At 39.4% G+C, this 19,021-nt stretch overlaps 1 protein-coding gene across 1 annotated transcript; it reads left to right on the top strand.

Moving 5' to 3' along the window:
- Positions 1 to 1,525: 1,525 nt before the first annotated feature.
- LOC311048826 (mannose-1-phosphate guanylyltransferase catalytic subunit beta) lies at positions 1,526 to 15,399 on the top strand. Its single transcript, XM_084062137.1, has 10 exons — positions 1,526 to 1,636; positions 4,808 to 4,940; positions 5,953 to 6,033; positions 6,264 to 6,312; positions 6,741 to 6,886; positions 8,649 to 8,807; positions 9,667 to 9,745; positions 10,661 to 10,788; positions 11,992 to 12,174; positions 12,762 to 15,399. The coding sequence occupies exons 2-10, from the start codon at positions 4,812 to 4,814 to the stop codon at positions 12,891 to 12,893; spliced, it is 1,086 nt and encodes a 361-aa protein (XP_083918263.1). The 5' UTR covers positions 1,526 to 1,636; positions 4,808 to 4,811; the 3' UTR covers positions 12,894 to 15,399.
- Positions 15,400 to 19,021: the final 3,622 nt, after the last annotated feature.

Below are 19,021 nucleotides of genomic sequence, written 5' to 3' on the forward strand. Positions count from 1 at the left end.
GTCGAGTTCCGGTAGATTGAGAAAATTGTCAAACTGAAACATTAGCAAATTAAAAACTATATTTGGCGTTCTAGTAGTTGCCCTTCAAACAGGGGAAATTTTCTTCAAAAGAGCACTGCAGTGCTCTCTACACTGGACCAGTGCATGGCTGCTATCCTGGTCTCTACTGCAGGGGTTGTCAAAGTGGGGGCCCCCCAGAGGTCCTTGGGGGGGTTTCCAGGGGGGTCCCCAGCAAAATGTGTTAATATATAGCATCACAATCATTTTAACCACTTTATCCATTTATACAAATAATAATTTGGATAATTTTTTGACATATTAAGTGTTCTCTTCTGGGGTCCCTGGCATAACCTTTTCAGGTGGGGGTCCTCAGCCATGAAAAAGTTACTAGATCAGTGCATGGTCCTAGCATTTCCATTCCCTTTTATAAGTTGAGTTGGGAATTCTGTTATTTTTTTATGGTTGGTTGTGGATCTAAATAATTAATAAATAATGAGTATTTGTATTTTACCTACATCTGAAAAAGTCCATATAAATTGGCACAAGATACTTCCGAGAACAGTATCCTATTTTAGTTTTTAGTTTTAGTATTTTCAAATGCACAAAATACTTTGGTGAAAAACAAAATATGAAAATAAAACCATAAATCCCAGCTAACATTTCACATGAAATTATGCAAGAAAGAACGAAAGAAAGAAAGAAAGAATGAATGAATGAATGAATGAATGAATGAATGAATGAATGAACGAACGAACGATATTATCATAAATACATTATTATCATTATCATTATTATTATTATTATTATCATTATTATTATTATTATGATTATTATTATTATTATTATTATTATTAATGGAGATAAAGTGAATGAATCGCAGACGCACCTCCTCCTCGCCACGTTGTGTCCATCTGATTGGTCAGAAGTCTGAGAAGAGGCGGGACAGCAGGGACATTATTACCATAGGGGTACGGTCCTTATGTTTTAACTCTATGGGTACGGTACCTTCAACTCTATGTACGGTACCTACCCATAGATATATATCTATGTACCTACCTACTAGCTCTGGTCCTTAGGGTTAGAAGGAGTTCTCCTTAACGACATGTTACTTTTCGGCCGTTCCCGGCATGCCCGTTAAGCGGTAGCGCAGGCGGTGCAGCTTGTCGTCTGAAGTAAAAAATAAAAAATATCTTATTATCTCAATATTTTGCTACTCACCAAAACAAAGACAGTTATAAGATGTTAAAAGCCTACTTTCTGTAGTGGGAACACTCTGAGCCCCCACCTTACGTCTAAAATACACCTTTTGGCCAGAAAAGAAAAGATTCCCCCGGATTGGAAAAAACTATGAGTTATTCCACTGCGCCCCCTACAGATTTGGTCAATGGAATTATTCTATTGACAATATTTGTAGGGGACGCAGTGGAGTAACTAAAACATTTTGTACAGCTAGGTACCTAGTACCATAGATATATATGCCTAGTACCTACCTACCTACATAATGGTACGGTCCAAGCCCCGCCCACCACGGATCCCGGAACAGAAACAGTGGAATCCTGCTGTAAGCTAATGTACGTGTCATTCATCTAGATCTACACATCATCTACTATTATACACATATTACACTCTACTCTCAGTAAGTATTACTCTATAATAATACTACTACTACTACTACTACTACTAATAAGATACTATATACACACACTCTACTCTAGTGACTCTACTCTCTGAGTCTGACGTACTACTTTATAATACTACTACTAATAATATTAATAAGATACTATACACACTGCACACTCTACTCACTGTATGTACAACTCTAGTTTATAATACTACTACTGCTAATAATAATAACAACAACAATAACAACAACAATACACTTAATTTAATAGTAGATTTTATGCCTTGAAAGTATACTTTGTATTACTGTCTAAACTACTGTTAAAGGTGGTACTGTACTGTCTATCTGTTAAAAGTGTGTATTCATAATACCACTGCTGTGTTTATACCCACTTATTAGTTGTGGTCTTGACGTGTTATTATTATTATTATTATTATTATTATGAGTACCGTTAAACATAAATCTGTCACTGGTTTAAGCCAATCACTGTCAGTGTTAGCTGTTAGCTTAGCACAGTGAGCTAGAATGTCAATGAACTGTGTAGGAAAGTTCAAACATGTGTGTCAGACTGAGCATCATAGAGTGAACGTAGATCATATAAAACAATACTTCAGTACTTCTTATAGTTCACATGACTGTTGGAGGCTAGCTGGAGGATGCTAATCGTAGCCTGTATGCTGTCATTCAGCCACTGAGTCGTTTTGTTTACTTCTAAATCAGTTCAAATTCTTGCACTGTTGTAACTGTTGGCTGGATACAGTATGTGTCTATGTTCACCCACTAGCAGGATAGTATTTCATTCATTCATTCATTCATCCATTCATGTGTTAGCAGATCATAATATGGGATGTTATTGTTGTCAGGAATGCAGTCCTACTGGATCAGGTTCAGGTCTTCAGGCCAGCTCAACCTACTGGCCTCAAATAGATACTAACATGTTACATAATCATCATAAAACAAACAAGACAGTATCATATTATGTGAAATAGATATTCCTCTCTATATGATGTCACACAGATTCAAGATTTAATTTGTTACTAAACCTGCAGACCTTTTCATGTGAAGGACCCCCAAAATGATATGTATTTGGCTGCGGACCCCCATCTCAAAATATTTTGTTCCAGGGACCCCCAGAAGCAAAGATTTTAGTTAAAAATGTCCGATTTAAAAAAAATAATACTGTATATTCAAAGATTTGCACACATTTTCAAGATTCCGCGCCATGAGATTGTAGATTTGCTTTTTTTGAATAACCAAAGTATAAAATAATGGTTAAAGTAGTTAAAATGATTGTGATGCTATATTATCCACTTATTCTGGGAACCCCCAGGAACCCCCCAAAGAACCCCACTTTGAGAACCAGTGTGCTATATACATTATAAAGCTAAAATCAAAAATGACACCGATGCTTTCCCGGATTGAATGGGTTAAGAGGCAGCTATGATTGGAGGTATCAGACTTGTCCCAAAGTGAGCCCTTTTGTACCTCAATGTAGGGCTGGCCGACATGACTTCAAAACAATATCACGATTATTTCAAACTTTTGCCTCGATTACAATTAATGAACAATTCTTTTTTTAAATAAGGAAAATAGCAGATGTACTGTATATGAGCTCACAGCGTGTCGCGATGAGGCGCGTTGGGAACTTGTAGATCGTCTATTTCCGCTATTTATGTACACCACCATTGTACAATGAAGTATGATACAGGGTTAAGTGGTTCATCAGACTAATCAATTTAGAATTGTTTCGTGTTGATTTGTAAGAAATTGATTATTTGATGAACCTACATTACATTACATTATAGTCATTTTGCAGACGCTTTTATCCAAAGCGACTTACAATAAGTGCATTCAACATAGGAAGGGAACAAAACTAATCACCAGAAGTCTTAAGTGCATTCTCTTCTAAAACAAGCAAATAAGAGTATACCTAGCGCTAAGGTAAAAGTGCAATATCTCAGCTACCTACTTTCTTAAACAGATGAGACAAATAGGAAATACATAAGCCAGATGAAGTAGTTTATTGGTTCTAAATATCTGTATCGATATATATGTTTGGTTAATTGCCCAGCCCTATCTCATTGTTATAAACCAACGCCCGGAGAGGGGCTTTAGGGTAAAGGTGGTGTGTATTGTCTTGGTCTATATTGAGATGCAATGCAAGGAATGGCTTTGTTGTGTAGTTGTGTGAGGTTGGGTGTGGACTGAGACCAGAGTTACGTTACACCCCTGTAGGACTGCAGTCAACACATGTATAGGGTTTAAGGGGTTAAGCTTGAGGATGACTGATAGTGGTTTCTCTTTTGGAAGTCAATGCACTGGTTGATGCTGAGTACTATATACAGTATTCATGGTAGTAATAGTGTGTTAAAGTACTAAATTATCCCCTTACTATTACTATTCCAAACAAAGTGGTTTGTCATTTTAGTACAGCGCTGATTCCGTTCCATGGGGCTCTAGACAATAATACTTCATCCATAGAATACTGCCCACTGCAGGCATTAGGAGTGAGGACGCTACAGAGACATATAGTATTACCACTGTCCTTACTGTGAGTGTGAATGTGATGGATCATATCACAATCACAACTAATAAGAATTATTATAATGCAGGATGAATTCATTCTATACATTTGTGTCCCCTTTAGTTGTTAACTTGTTGTTGGGGTATTTGTCAAGTACAGATTTCAGGAAGACCTGAACTTCCTCCTCTGCATGTAACCACTTAAAGTTTAAACCCTATATACTTTGTTTACCTGGATCCCCCAGGACTATTTTTGCTGAATTTTCACTTATTGTGACAAGCTCAGAAAAGGGACGCTAGGATTTAAGTGGTTATTCTGTCTTAACTATTATGAGCAGTGGGGTGCTAAGTGTCTTGCTCATGGACACTCTGACACAAACTAGGTGGGCCGAGGGCACTGGGTATTAGGTTACAGTTGAAAGTTGAAAATACAAATATTTAGATGTCTCGATAATGGATTACTCTGAGAATTGAATATTCATCCAATTCCAGCTGCCTCAGCAGTGTTCAGGACCAAATCTGTCTTTAAGTGATGAATTATTCATTCATTATTCCAGTTATGTTTAGATTTGTAACCTGCAGCACAACTCCCCTGTTTTTTTGTTGTTGTTAATAGTCTAAGTGAATTGTGTTGGTTACAATATGTTGTCACGGTGATTTCAGGACGATGAAGGCTCTGATTCTGGTTGGTGGCTATGGAACCCGGCTTCGCCCCCTCACGCTGAGTGTGCCAAAACCACTGGTGGAATTCTGCAACAAACCCATCCTCCTACACCAAGTAGAGGCTCTGGTCAAGGTGAGAGACAGTCATATCTAGGGATGGGACCATATGAAAATTACACATCACGATAATTGTGGATTTTTTTTTTGCGAATAACGATATCACGATAATCAAAATATGCTTAAAAGTTCAAATTTAAAATGCCACTTTTGTTAACTATGCCCAGTATCCCTATTCTGGGGGGAATGTCCGGCAAAAATAGTAGATCTACAAGCTGCGTTGCAACGCATTGTGAGCTTGTAGATCTAAAATTTTGCCGAATAGATTTGTGTAGAGTGAAATAAGAGCGTTTGTACCAAATGCACTCTTTACAGGTCTGTTTTATCAAGAATAGAGGATTCAAGGGGAATTATCGTTCGTTTTAGTGACTTGAGTCATTTCATTCCTGTTCACTAAAGAGATAAGTTCCAGTGATTCGTTCACTGTTGATCATGCTTCCGGTTCCGCCCTCCTCGCCTAGTTCAGCCCAATGACAAAAGAGGAACGTCTCTCTTCAGCCAGTCAAAACAAAAGTGTTGGCGGTCCACCCATCTGACCACTTTACATCATGCCAGTATGCCTCCACACACTGTTTGAAAACCACTGTTCTTCACACTCCCTAAAGTAGACCAACCAGTAGGGGTCAGCAGTGTCATGGATTGTGCACATGGGGGAATTGGCATAATGACTAAATTGTTGAGAAAAGAAAATATTAAAGCAGCAGTTTGTTTATTCAAAAAAATTAATGATTGATATTTAGTGTTTATGTTGTTATTCGTTAGTGTTGTGTGCTTCTCTTGTAAGTGTAATGTTTTTAAATGTAATAAGATACATTTTACACTTTATTTCTCATTATCAAGGCTTCATTACCAAATTATCTGTTTTGTATCCAAAGCCATTTGAATAACTAAAAGTTGTGCGTCTCTGCGTGTGTGTGTGTGTGTGTGTGTGTGTGTGTGTGTGTGTGTGTGTGTGTGTGTGTGTGTGTGTGTGTGTGTGTGTGTGTGTGTGTGTGTGTGTGTGTGTGTGTGTGTGTGTGTGTGTGTAGGCCGGTGTGGACCATGTGATCCTAGCTGTGAGCTACATGTCTGATCTGCTGGAGAGAGAGATGAGAACACAGGAGCAGAGGGTTGGTACCGTATTTCCCACAATGCATCTGACACTCGGAAGAACTACCTAAAAATATGTCTTTGTGATGCAAAATCTAGATCTACAAGCTCACAATGTGTCGAGACAATCTTGTAGATTGCTATCTTGAAATGGCAATTAAGTGGTTAGTTGTTTAGACTGTCCTCCTTGTCATGTACCATTTCTGTTACTGTTACATAATAATAATACTATGCTTTGTTTCATTGGTAGCTTGGGATCCGAATCTCTCTGTCTCATGAGACGGAGCCACTGGGAACAGGTGAGTCCATCTACCACCTTCTACTGGACCTGAACCCATTCAATCCGGGGACGCATCTCTGTCATTTTAGATGTCTTTGGCTGTTCAAAAATAGCAGATCTACAAGCTGTCTACAAGAGGTCTTCTCTTTTTCCCCTCTACACCAAACCTCTTTGCCGAAAATAGCCGATCTACAGTACAAGCTGTTAGATCTGCTATTTTTGGCTAAAGTTCTCCTCAGAATAGGGGTGCTAGGGTTCAAGTGATAAAAAAAAAAAAAAAAATCCTATCACACAAAAATGTGGTGGCCCCCCTGTTGTAAATCTGAGCATCCCCCTGTTGAAGACCCCTGGTTTAGACTTGACCGGGACCTTAATGGTTTAGAAAATAATGAAATATGAACGTGCTATTTTATGGTACATTTCTGTATGGTGTGTGTGTTTCTCCAGCTGGTCCCCTGGCTCTGGCCAGAGAGTTGTTGGGTGATGATGATGATGAGCCGTTCTTCGTCCTGAACTCTGATGTCATCTGCGACTTCCCCTTCAAAGACCTGCTGGCCTTTCACAGACGCCATGGCAACGAGGGAACCATAGTGGTGAGTCAGACAGACAGACAGACAGACAGACAGATAGTCAGCACAGTACAGCACTGTGGAGACTAGAGTCTAATTCCAACACTCACATTTCGTCCTCCTCCGTCCTCCAGCATGGCTATGTTAAAGCAGAAATACGTAACTTTCCTCTTCTACCCCGGATTTGAACCCGGTTTCCTGCGCAAGTTCTGACATTTTTACCATTGAGCTAATGGAGCCTGCCTGCTGACACAGGACACACAGAGCCTGCCTGCTGACACGTATCTTTAGGTGAGACATGACCTTTGATCTAAATATCTCAATAGAAGAGCAGGGAGACAAAATACATCTACCCCAATTGTATAAGTTAATATTATATATATTTTATTTCAGACAGAAGTCCATAGCCCACACAAAGGTAACATACGATAACATAAGAGACATACAACATGGGAAAAAGATAAAAATAAATTAAGAAAGTTAGTTATAAAGAAAGTACAATAGTGCAATAAAAGTATTATAGTGCAATCCTACCTAAACAGCAGCAGGCTGCTGTGCCAGTGCCTGCGCAGCCTGGACGCATTATTGTATTAACATAGTCTACCATACAGAATAGATTGGACAACATTTGATTCATTACAAAAGTGAGGCTTTACGGTGAAAGTGGTGAGCTGCAGAAATATGTGACCGCCTTGTGGACTTCACATAATGTCCGTGTCCGTACGTACGTAAGCGGGAGTATACTTAGTTTAACCCTGTTAATAAAGAAACAGCAGTGATTTACATCGGATGTTGGTGTCCACAAGATGGTCACATATTCCGGCAGGTCACTAATGTTTCCGTAACACCGCCATGCTGGAGGAGGGAAAAACGCGTGTAATGATAATGAATTTATTTGTATAGCGTTTTTCTAAACAAAGTTACAGAGTGCTTTGCACGAAAACGGCAAACAACAAAGCAAACACATTAAATCAACTGGAAGAACAAAAAACTATTTACAACAGTAGAGGAGATCTGCAAGCTCACAAGCTTGTACATTTTTGAAAAATCTTGAAAGTGTGAGAGAACTACTAGTTTAGAAGGCATTTGTAAAGGTGCGTTTTCTGAAGCGATTTGAAAGAGAGCACTGATCCTGCTGTCACTGCACTAGCAGGTTGGTCTGTTGAGCAGGGAGAGGAACACATGTGTCATGTCCTCCTGGTGAAACTGGTCTGCTCCCTCCCCAACGAACCGACCAGTAGGGGTCAGCAGTGACAAGGGATTACTGTACCTGAAGGAATTGACATAATGACTACATTGGGAGAAAAAGGGGAAATAATAAGATATAGTCTCCGGACGCAAAATTGATGATGATGACAGCATATAATATGCAGATGTATGTTGTTTACTTGTTACATGTTATGTTATTTATATGTGTTGTTTTAACCCATTAAAACCGGGAAAGCATCTGTCATTTTAGATTTTAGCTATATACAGTGTATATGTAGCAACAAAGGTTTTTCAGAAAACTTTTAGGATTTAGAACAGTGGTTTAGAACAGTGGTTCTCAAAAATAGCAGATATACAAACTCACAGCACGTCACTTTGTGCCGCTCTGCGAGCTTGCACATTTGCTATTTTTTAACATTTTTGAAAAATCTTGAACATTTCTTTGAATAATTCAGATTTTTTTGTTTTTACACAAATCTTCTCTTCTTCTGATTTGTAGAATCGGCCTCAGGTCATAATGGGTTAATCATGTGTTTTAATGTGTGTGTGTGTGTGTGTGTGTGTGTGTGTACTGTAGGTAACACGTGTGGAGGAGCCCTCTAAATACGGTGTTGTGATTTTTGAGACGGACAGCGGCAGAATCCAACGCTTCGTAGAGAAACCTCAAACTTTTGTCTCAAACAAGATCAACGCTGGAATATACATTTTCAACACAAACATACTGAAACGCATACAGGTATATACACACACACACACACAGTGGACATAAAGGTCAAATGCCAAAATCATTGCATCATTCAAAACAAAGAATTACAAAGTCATATTGCCCTCAATATTTGTCCCATTCAGCCTTGGACTTCAGTGACTGAAGTAGGAGTCACAGTGACTATAGTAGGAGTCACATGAATAACATGAACATGCACAATTTGGAGATGTAGAGATTGTATTTTCCCCACAAAAGTTATTTTCATTCAAGATTAATTGTGATTGGACTTGCTGTAATTACTTTAGTTTTAGTTTAATTTATTATTATTAGTTCTTAATTCATAATAATATAAGATTAACTTAATCATTAATTTGGTTAGCCTAATACACATTAATGTTATCATCAAGTTTCTATTCATTTTTCATAATCTCTCTCTCTCTCGCACACACACACACACACACACACACACACACACACACACACACAAGCATCACTTGTCTTCCGTGGCATTTTAAGCTGCACACGATTCATATCAGCCTCGAAATCAACCCTACTATTGCTTATATGTGCAGCGACTTGATGTTGTCCAATAAGAATTCAGAATGTCAACCAAAGACAACTGGTGCCTAAAAAACGTATTGACAGAAGATAGCTGAGGAGAAACTCAAAATCAGCTGGGGCAGTGCAGGCGGGGCATCAAGGCCACTGTGGCATCTAATTTTTCGAGGGGCACACGGCCAAGGAGAGGGGCAACAAGGGCCATGGCCGTTGACGACGCTGTGAAATTCCTGCCCCACTAGCAATTATGTAGTTATAATATGACTACATTGTGTTCAGGTTATGCAGTGTTCAGGTCATTCTGTATTCAGGTCTTATTGTGTCTCTGCAGCTCAGACCAACGTCCATAGAGAAGGAGATCTTCCCTGTCATGGCAGAGGAGGGACAACTGTATGCCATGGAGCTACAAGGTAATGATGCTACTACTGCCGACACTAATGCTAATATTCGTCAACCCTTTTGTGTTGCCTTCTCTGGCTTCTGGTTGCAGCCTGCACCCACAAAACAACTGGTGACGACCTACACGGCAATCAAGGGCATAGCACCCCCATGCCCTCAGGACATGATCCAATCCCACAACCCTTCACGATCACTTAGATCAGCTGACACAGGATGTCTGTTCAAACTTTCCTTGAAACTCCCCTGGCCAACACTCCAGACACTCTAGACTCTTGTCATAGACTAGAGTCATAGTTGTAAATGTATAATATCATTGTTATAAATGTGTAGAGTTATGATAGTAAATGTGTTGTCATGGTTGTAAATGTGTTGTGTTATGGTTGTAAGTTGTAAATGTGTTGTGTCATGGTTGTAAGTTGTAACTGTGTGGTGTCATGGTTGTAAATCTGTTTTGTCATGGATGTAAATGTTTAGAGTCATATTTGTAAATGTGTGGCGTTCTTGTGTTTGGTTTTTGCAGCTCTCAGTGCTACCAAACGTAAGTGTCTGGCCTCTTAATTCTTATCTGGCCTCACATACAAACCAGCTGCACTAGAGATCCTGTTAGGATAGAAAACCAGCAGTACTAGAGACCAGTAGAGTGTCTTAGAGTCTGTGTGACATATGGTTACTCTTTAGCCCATCCTACCTCCTCCACCAGTGTATGAAGGAATGTCACTGCTAATGTGGCCACACCCAACCCTGGTTTGGGTTCTGGTGATGTCACTGGCCTCTCCATATATTTATATAACTATTAAAATCTGCCTCAGACTGATTCATGCTGTGTGTCGCTGTGTGTGTGTGTGTGTGTGTGTGTGTGTGTGTGTGTGTGTGTGTGTGTGTGTGTGTGTGTGTGCGTGTGCACGTGGGTGGGTGTGTGTGTGTAGGTTTCTGGATGGACATTGGTCAGCCTAAAGACTTCCTGACAGGGATGTGTATGTACCTGCAGTCGCTACGGCAACACGCACCAGAGAAGCTGCGCACAGGACCTGGCTTCCTTGGAAACGTGCTGGTTGTGAGTATCTCATTGGTTGGTTAGTTAGTTGGCTCACATATCAAGTAGTTCCTTGATTGGTTGTCTAACCAGCAGGTCAGCTACTTAGTTACTTAGTTATCTAGTCGATTACTGCTCGAACCATTATTCGATTCGATCACACAGCTTAGATCTTTGGATTAAATCGGAGAGCAGACTTGTGCGAAAAATATCTGCAGTGTAAAAATTGCACGTTGCATGGAATGTCAATATACATTGTTCCTTGCAGGGCCGGTGCTGGGCAATTTGGCGCCCTAAGCAATATTAATAAGAGCACCTCAGTCTCTTTAAACAGAAACTAATACAGAGGACAGGAGCCTATCCTATGTCTGACAGCGCCGCGCCACCGTTTTCTGCCACAGCGTCACCTGGAGCCTGAAAAGAAAAAAGAAAAAGTCATATTTGGTTTTTTTGGGCGCCCCCCCCTAGTGGCACCATAGGCAACTGCCTACTCTGCCTGATGGGCGCGCCGGCCCTGGTTCCTTGCGTCTGGGTAGCTCAGTCGGAAGAGCTCTTGACTCTGACAAGAGCTCCACAAGGTCTAATAAATTTGTATATAGCCTAGCCTACTACTAGCATTGTACATTATTAGGTTAACAGTGCTAAAACAGAAAAATGATTACAACCATACTAAGCATACTTTAGAATGTAGAATGGGCACGCTTTGGATGACAATAGAGCCTTCGCAAAAAAATAAGAAGAAAATAATATTTTTTTATAGATTTTTATGCTCAAAAACGATTATTCGGATATTCAATTATTCTGACCCACCCCTATTATCTAGTAGTCTAATATTCTCTAACTGTAAGCCTCTTTCACATATTAGGAACTCTAGACAGTGTCCATGGTATCAGGCCGGGATATCAAAATGAGCCGTTCTCTGAGCTGCACAAATAAGATTGACAGACGAGAGTGCAGGTGAATCAAGAAGCTGTTCCGTTTCTTCTCCCCAAACACCTCGGGGGAGGAAAGCCTCTCCTCGACAATAGAAACGTCATCAACAACCTAAATGTAAATTCAAAGGACAATCACCTCGTCCATTCACACATTGAGCCTTTTCGGTTAAATTGGACATTACACCAAAAAAGTTAGTTTAGTCTCTTTTGTTAATGTCTGTTTGTTTCTGTCTCCATCTGTCTGTGTGTCTGTCCCTCTCCCTCTGTCTGTCTGTGTGTCCGTCCGTAGGACCCTACAGCTCAGATAGGACAGAACTGTACGATAGGGCCTAACGTGACGGTTGGAGCAGGTGTGGTTGTGGAGGATGGCGTGCGGATAAAACGCTGTACCGTCCTGAAAGGAGCGCGCATTCGATCCCACTCCTGGCTGGAGAGTTGCATTGTGGGATGGAGCTCATCTGTGGGCCAGTGGGTGAGTTCAGAACAAATACGTTTTACTACTACAACTGTCACTGATCATGACAGCACGTTTGTCATATATTATCTTTACGTATACCCTGCTATATACACTACTACTACTTTACTATCACTACTATTATACTACTACTATATATCTCTGCTGTCGGGCAGAAGCCAGTTAGTCCAAAATATAAACTTTTCATGAAAGGAAAAATACTTGTTTAGAACAACACAATACTGCCTCACCAAAGTTGGTATGGTGACTTTATACAATGTCAGATACTTGAATGTGTCCTTATATTATGGTCACTTACAGCTCAAGTGGGTTTTTGACCATTAATGTGGTCAAACTTCGTCATTCTAATCAATGATGGAAAAAAAGCTGAGTTAAGTGGTTTGCGGATTCAGTTAGGAGGTTTAGTCAGAAGTGCTTTTTAATACTTCTCATTGGTTCAATATTTGTAAAACCCACACACAGACGTAAAGGGTGTTCAATAGCACTGATTTATTCGAAAAGAAAATGAAAAGCTGAAAAATGGAGCGACGAATTATATATATTCTAGAAGTGGTCCTGCTTTGACCGGGTGCTGTTTGTTGCAGGTGCGTATGGAGAACGTAACGGTACTTGGGGAGGATGTGATCGTCAATGACGAGTTGTACCTGAACGGAGCCAACGTTCTGCCTCACAAATCTATCAGTGACTCAGTGCCTGAACCCCGGATCATCATGTAAACACCTCAGACAATCACAGCAGCAGAACACTGAAGGAGAGCGAAGGACACATGCAGAGAGCCAGTGGAGTGATAATAACAGTAGTTACTAATAAATAGACTGTCCATGTCGACAGAGAGGCCATCAACACATAGATAGATGGATGGATGCAAGTGTGGCAGAACAAGTTTGTTTTCATTGTAAGACATTGTTCTGAGGCGGTTTTCGAAGTGACCGGTGACGATGCCAACCAGCACTGTGACTGTTTGCTGGACTTTGTCCCGTGACTTCCCATTAAGTAACATACGTGACAACTACAGTAGGGCTTCACACCAGTTACAACAATAATCCCACCATAAATGTTACTGTACCACTGAACCACAAAAGACATTCGGAACCGTTTTGAAAATTAAAATAGCCTATCGGTGAGCTTGTAGATCGACTATTTTCAAATTGGGTTCAAGGGGTTCAGCAATAGAACAGGAGAGGGAGGGAGTTTAGGTAAATACAACAGCTGTGATCACACAGGCACCAGTGTTGTTCTCAAGTCACATACGGCACCAGTGTTCTGTTCCATTGCTTTTTTTAAACTGTTGTTTAAAATCAACGGAGCACTCAAAACAGTTCCATCTGATTTCATATTGCTATTTAAAAAGTGAGACATCAAGGTTTGATGAAGAAATTAATTCTGCTCTGTTTATAATAATATAATAATAAACTTTATAAAGCGCTTTTCGAAACATTGTTACAAAGTGCTTTACAGTGGCAATATAAAATACAGTACACCAAGAACGATTCAGCATCATCGTTTTTTGATGTTTGCGCTGAAACAATTCAGCTTAAAAACTGATAGTACAGATAAACAACAATTAAAACAATAAACAAAATGATCTAAGAGATGGCCTTGGTATAAAAGTAGGTTTTCAGATGACACTGAGTTTGCAACCCTTAGATCCTGAGGCAGGGCGTTCCAGTGTGTCTAGTGGTGTGACTAGCTGTGATGTTATGCCAAATAACTGTCCATGTCTGCACAACTGCAGAGAAATATTGAAGACATTTCTTTGTTTTGTTTGACCACTCATGTTGGTTTGTAGACGAGACTTGAAGGTCTGTCTGTCTGTCTGTCTGTCTGTGAGGGTCCTGTTATGTATTTCTTCTTTTTAGTTATTTTTATTTTATTTTGCCGTGCTTCCGCGCTGTGAAAAGTGCTGAACTTAAAGGACCATACCGTTGTCAGTAATTTGTCGCAAATCATTAAAACACTATTAATCTTACCTGAATAATTGAGTCAATGTTGGCGAAACACCATCACTTGAATAATAAGTCATGGATGTTTGGATTTGGATTGTAAATCATTTTCTTCTCCTAAACCTTTCAAATCAGTCCATGCTTTAAAATGCATTAAAATGCCTAACCATAACCAAAATACTTCAGAATGAATATAAAAAGACAATGGAAGTTTTATTTCCACTAACATATACTTCTGTTTTTAAATATCCATAGACACACATGATACCCAAACAAAACTTGAAGTCATTTAGCAAACATGTGGCCTTAGTTTGAAAGCAAAGCATATACTGTAGGTAGTTATCAAAGTGAAATAAAAAGCCACTTAAGCCAGTAATCTTATACTGTTTAGCTGCTGCTATTTTAGGTATAAACTCACATCTAGTCTAGTGTAAGACACTGTCTGTCTGTCTGTCTGTCTGTCTGTCTGTCTGTCCAAATTATTCAAGCACAAACAGGGAGCTGGTGGCCGCTTATCACAGATCAGATTATTTTTGTTTACGAGAGCATTGAACTGTAGGTCGCATGTAGCTATAGTGGTTATCCCAGGCAATAGTTTAGATGGGGTGATGATGGGTGCTGCCGATCCTCAACACTGTGTGTGTGTGTGTGTGTGTGTGTGTGTGTGTGTGTGTGAGAGAGAGAGTGAGATTTCTGAACAAATGGTACTGGGTAGACTGTTTGGCGTTAATGTTGGCATTAGAAAACAATCAAAATAAATGTGTTTATGACCTGGTCTGTACAAAAGTAGAACAAATGACTTCACTTAAGTTCCTCCTAAATCAAACTAACAACAGTACTGTATGTTTTGTAAGGTTAGTATGCAGTGACTTGTAGTCAGTGGGCTGAACATGACACATCACTGGTGTGGTCCTTTAAGAAAATGTATTGTCATCTCAAAAGTTGAAATCAAATATGAAATGTTAATTGGGATGTTTTTGTCTACGCCTGATTGGTGTGACATGATCCAGCACAGCTGAGCTCATAGATAATGGTTTCAAATTGTTTCGTAGTAATTTTTCTGTCATATAAATGTTCAATGCTAACATATGGAACCGATTCTAAACCAGAATATATAGATAGCACTGTTAGGAAAAAAGAGGAAAAACAATATGATCCACTGTGTTTGAATGTATTGTTTTATATGAGATGAATATAATGGATGGAACACACTCAAATGTTCTGTCTCATTTTGATACAAAACAATTAAAAATAGGGAACAAAACTTCAACAAACTATCTTGTGTCACTCTTTACTATAAAGGTATTTTAGACTTTAATTTGGTGGTTTTCAAAGCACCCAAATTCGGTTATAATAAGTGGACTTGGCAACACTGCTACTAGTGCTGTCTATCTTCAACTAGCTTTCTGTAACATTGCCCTCAGTCAGTGTGGGATGCTGGGGTCTGCATGGAAGTGACCACTCTGACCTCAATAATCAATATAGACCTTTTTTTAAAGATTAGTTTTTGGGGTTTTTATGCCTTTATCGATATGACAGGAGACTGACAGGGAATGGGAAGAGAGATGGGGAGTACACGCAGCAAAGGTCGTCGGTATCGGGACTCAAACCTGCCATGCTCTTTTTATTCTCTTTTTGCTGTTTTTGCACTCTAAATCTTTTTACGTTTTCTATCATTATTCTATTGTTATTACCTATGCCGCTGCATTGTCTGAAGGAAGCCGAACAAAAATAAGTTTTACTCATATGTACCTGTACACAAGATGTAACGTATGTTATATAGCGCGGCACTGAGTGCCGTGCTATGAGCTTGTAGATCTGCTATTTTTGAAAAACCCCTGGCACATTATATTTTTGAGATGGGGGGTCCGCTGCCAAATAGGATATCATTTTGGGGGTCCTTGACATGAAAAAGTTTGAGAACCACTATCACACAGAATTAAATTGTATTCACATTTAATATAAATTCACAGGTTAATTCTGCACAGTGCACCAATGATACACAAACTACAGCCTGATTTATTTTATTTTTTTAAACAATTTACCCTAGTCAGATTTCCTAAAATCTTAACCCAGAAGGCAATTTGTGTTAATTTTATGGATATATATATATATATATACATGTTGTAAGGGGTATTATTAAGGGGTGCTGAATCCAAATCTGCTGTATGTCCAGCTCAAAAAAGGCTGCTAATGCCTCAAATGGACCCTTAGATGGCAGCCCTCTACCAACCTGAAGGCCTCTGTTCTACGATGGTATCACGAGCCGAAAATAGCAGATCTACAAGCTCACAATGTGTCTCATTAATTGGTTATAATGTCTATTCCATATGGAGTGATCTCATTTTTCATATTTTATTAACTGAGTGAACACTGCATGGATTTATTGATGACTTCCACTTGTATTTATTCATTACTGCTTTTCATCTTTGAACGTTAGCATAGCTTCTAACAATATGATTATATTTCAATCTAGGAGACCAATGTCCAAATATGGCACATGTAGTCTACTATGAGAAAAACAACATCCATGTGTGTCACAGAATTAAGTACTTGGATATTGATTTTTAAACGATAAACTCAGGCGGACTTAGAAAGAACTCATCTGTCCCAGCAGGGGGAGCAACCCTCACATAATGTGGCTTAATGATTGTTTTACTGTTGTACTTGTTTAAGATAATATCTAGAACATTATCATGACAAGGACCACCAAATTGATAAATATTAGGCCATGGACGTACCCCCATTTGACAGGAGTGTGTGCCATGGACCCCCATAACACAGAATATTGTTTGGTTAGATAAATAATTCTTCAACTGTCCATACTACGGGGGAGATAACGTTAAATTAATTTTCTAAAAAGTTACAAAAATGCTCAAAAACAGCTGATCTACAAGCTCACAACACGTTGCAGTGCGACACGTGAGCTTGGATATCAGCTGGGCCAGGGGCATCCCTTATTTCTAGAAGAATTTGAGAATAAGTGACGCCCAGAAGAAGATAAAATCTCACTGTGTATACAGTATGTAGGCCTGCCCTATACAGTTTTTATATATTATATTTACCATTTGAACCCCACCATCCATAGTCTGGGGGGAACATTAGCCAAAAAAAAGCTGTGAGCTTGTAGATCGGCTATTTATGGCAAATATATTTGGTGTAGACACCAGTGGCCAGTTGCACCACCTCACACTAAGTTCAAACTTAGCCTAGTTATAGATTAAATTGCTTTTTAAAAGCCATTTAAGCTGCGTCCCTATTGTGGTTATGTCATAATATTGTTTATAGTTTATTACGGATCCCCAGTAGTCCTCAATGTAGTGAAGGCGGCTCTTCCCAAACATTCAGACACAATGTCAAATCCAAAACATAATACAATGGAATTCCACCAATACATAGGCAGACATTTGGCAAAAACAGCCAATCAATAAATTCACAAGCCAATCGCAAACTTGATGATGGGCTATTTCCGGCTAAGAGGTTTGGTGTAGAAGCAGGGGTGTCGAACTCATTTTGGGGTTAGGGCCACATTGAACGAAATCGATGAGGGCCGCAACCGCGCAACCAGCCGCGGATGGCATGCACGCTTGCGCAGGTTTACGTACAAAGCTGTCACTTGACTTTGTTTTTCATCCTGTTTATTGTTCAGAAGAATAGCTACTTTAATTATTGACTTTCATTATTGGTATTACAGTTGTAGGCTACAAGTAATAATTTTCTCTCTACACTGTAGAGAGAAAAAAAGTGTTGACCTATAGACCAATTATTTGTTTACCAACATTGAGACTGGATGCACAGGTGATTGTTTCATGCAATCAATTCTCAACCTGTTGTTTTGGGGTGCGCTGGTTTCAGCGCACCCCAACCCCCTCTTGTGTGTTGGCTGGTGAGGCGCGTCCTAGCGAGACCTGATAGAATGGGTTTCATTGCGCGCATAGTGGCCGCACGCATACTGGTTCTTATCAGTGTGACGTCATCTGTTAAGGGGTCTATATACCTATGGGGACCCCAATCAGCAAAGTATTGGTTTAAGTGGTTAAACCATGTTTTGTAAGTAAAAAACATTTAATCTCTCTATAGTGGGAGCTGAACCACCCTAGCCTGGCTCACCATATTCACTCTCTGTAGGACTCTCAAGCACTTGTATTCATATATATAGTTTAATATAAAACCTGAGTTGAATATAGAATGTACAGTAAGTAGGCTATGTATAAACACCACTCCTCATATGACAAAGGTCATGAGCCTGATTTGAACTCCTGATGTCACTCCCCACCCATTATACACACTTGCACACTCAAGCCCGCACGCACGCACACGCACACACGCACGCACACTTCAGTGCAGTAGGCCCTGTAGAAATACAGGCCAGATCAGATTACAGCCCGGACTATATATAACACACACGATTACTGTTTCAGGCTGGGTCTTCATAACTTTTCATGTCACAAATATTCATTTTAAATCTCGTTTCAACCAATACAGACTGGAAAACAGCATTGCCAAAAGCAGTAGCAGTGATAATACTTGTGGTGGGAGTAATTATAATACTAGTACCAGTAGTTATCACACTAGTGGCAATAGTAATTGTATTAGTAGCGATAACACTACTAGTAGTTGTTTACACTGGTAAATTAATTTTCTACAAATGGACAACTAACCCTACACGAGAGCATCAGTAGGTCGTATCAATGGAAGAGTTGTGAAATCATTGAGCATAAAAGTGGAATTGTTTTGATGTGTCATTTGTTTTTCTCCTAAATATAGCTATTTGTATTTGTTGATGACATGTATTAATGTGTTAAAATGCTATGCTGTTGATGAATTGAATACATGAATTGAATACAATGGAAACAGGTTCCCGGGTCTTTTTTGTGTTATCCATTTAGCTTAAATGTATT

The sequence above is a fragment of the Gymnoscopelus microlampas genome (assembly GCF_963454915.1).
Source record: "Gymnoscopelus microlampas genome assembly, chromosome: 7".
NCBI classification, from domain to species: Eukaryota; Metazoa; Chordata; class Actinopteri; order Myctophiformes; family Myctophidae; genus Gymnoscopelus; species Gymnoscopelus microlampas.

Coding starts and splice junctions, on each gene's coding strand:
- LOC311048826 (XM_084062137.1), top strand. CDS start 4,812: ATGAAGGCTCTGATTCTGGTTGGTGGCTATGGAACCCGGCTTCGCCCC. Junction 8,808..9,666: donor ACATACTGAAACGCATACAG/GTATATACACAC, acceptor GTGTCTCTGCAG/CTCAGACCAACGTCCATAGA. Junction 12,175..12,761: donor GCTCATCTGTGGGCCAGTGG/GTGAGTTCAGAA, acceptor TGTTTGTTGCAG/GTGCGTATGGAGAACGTAAC.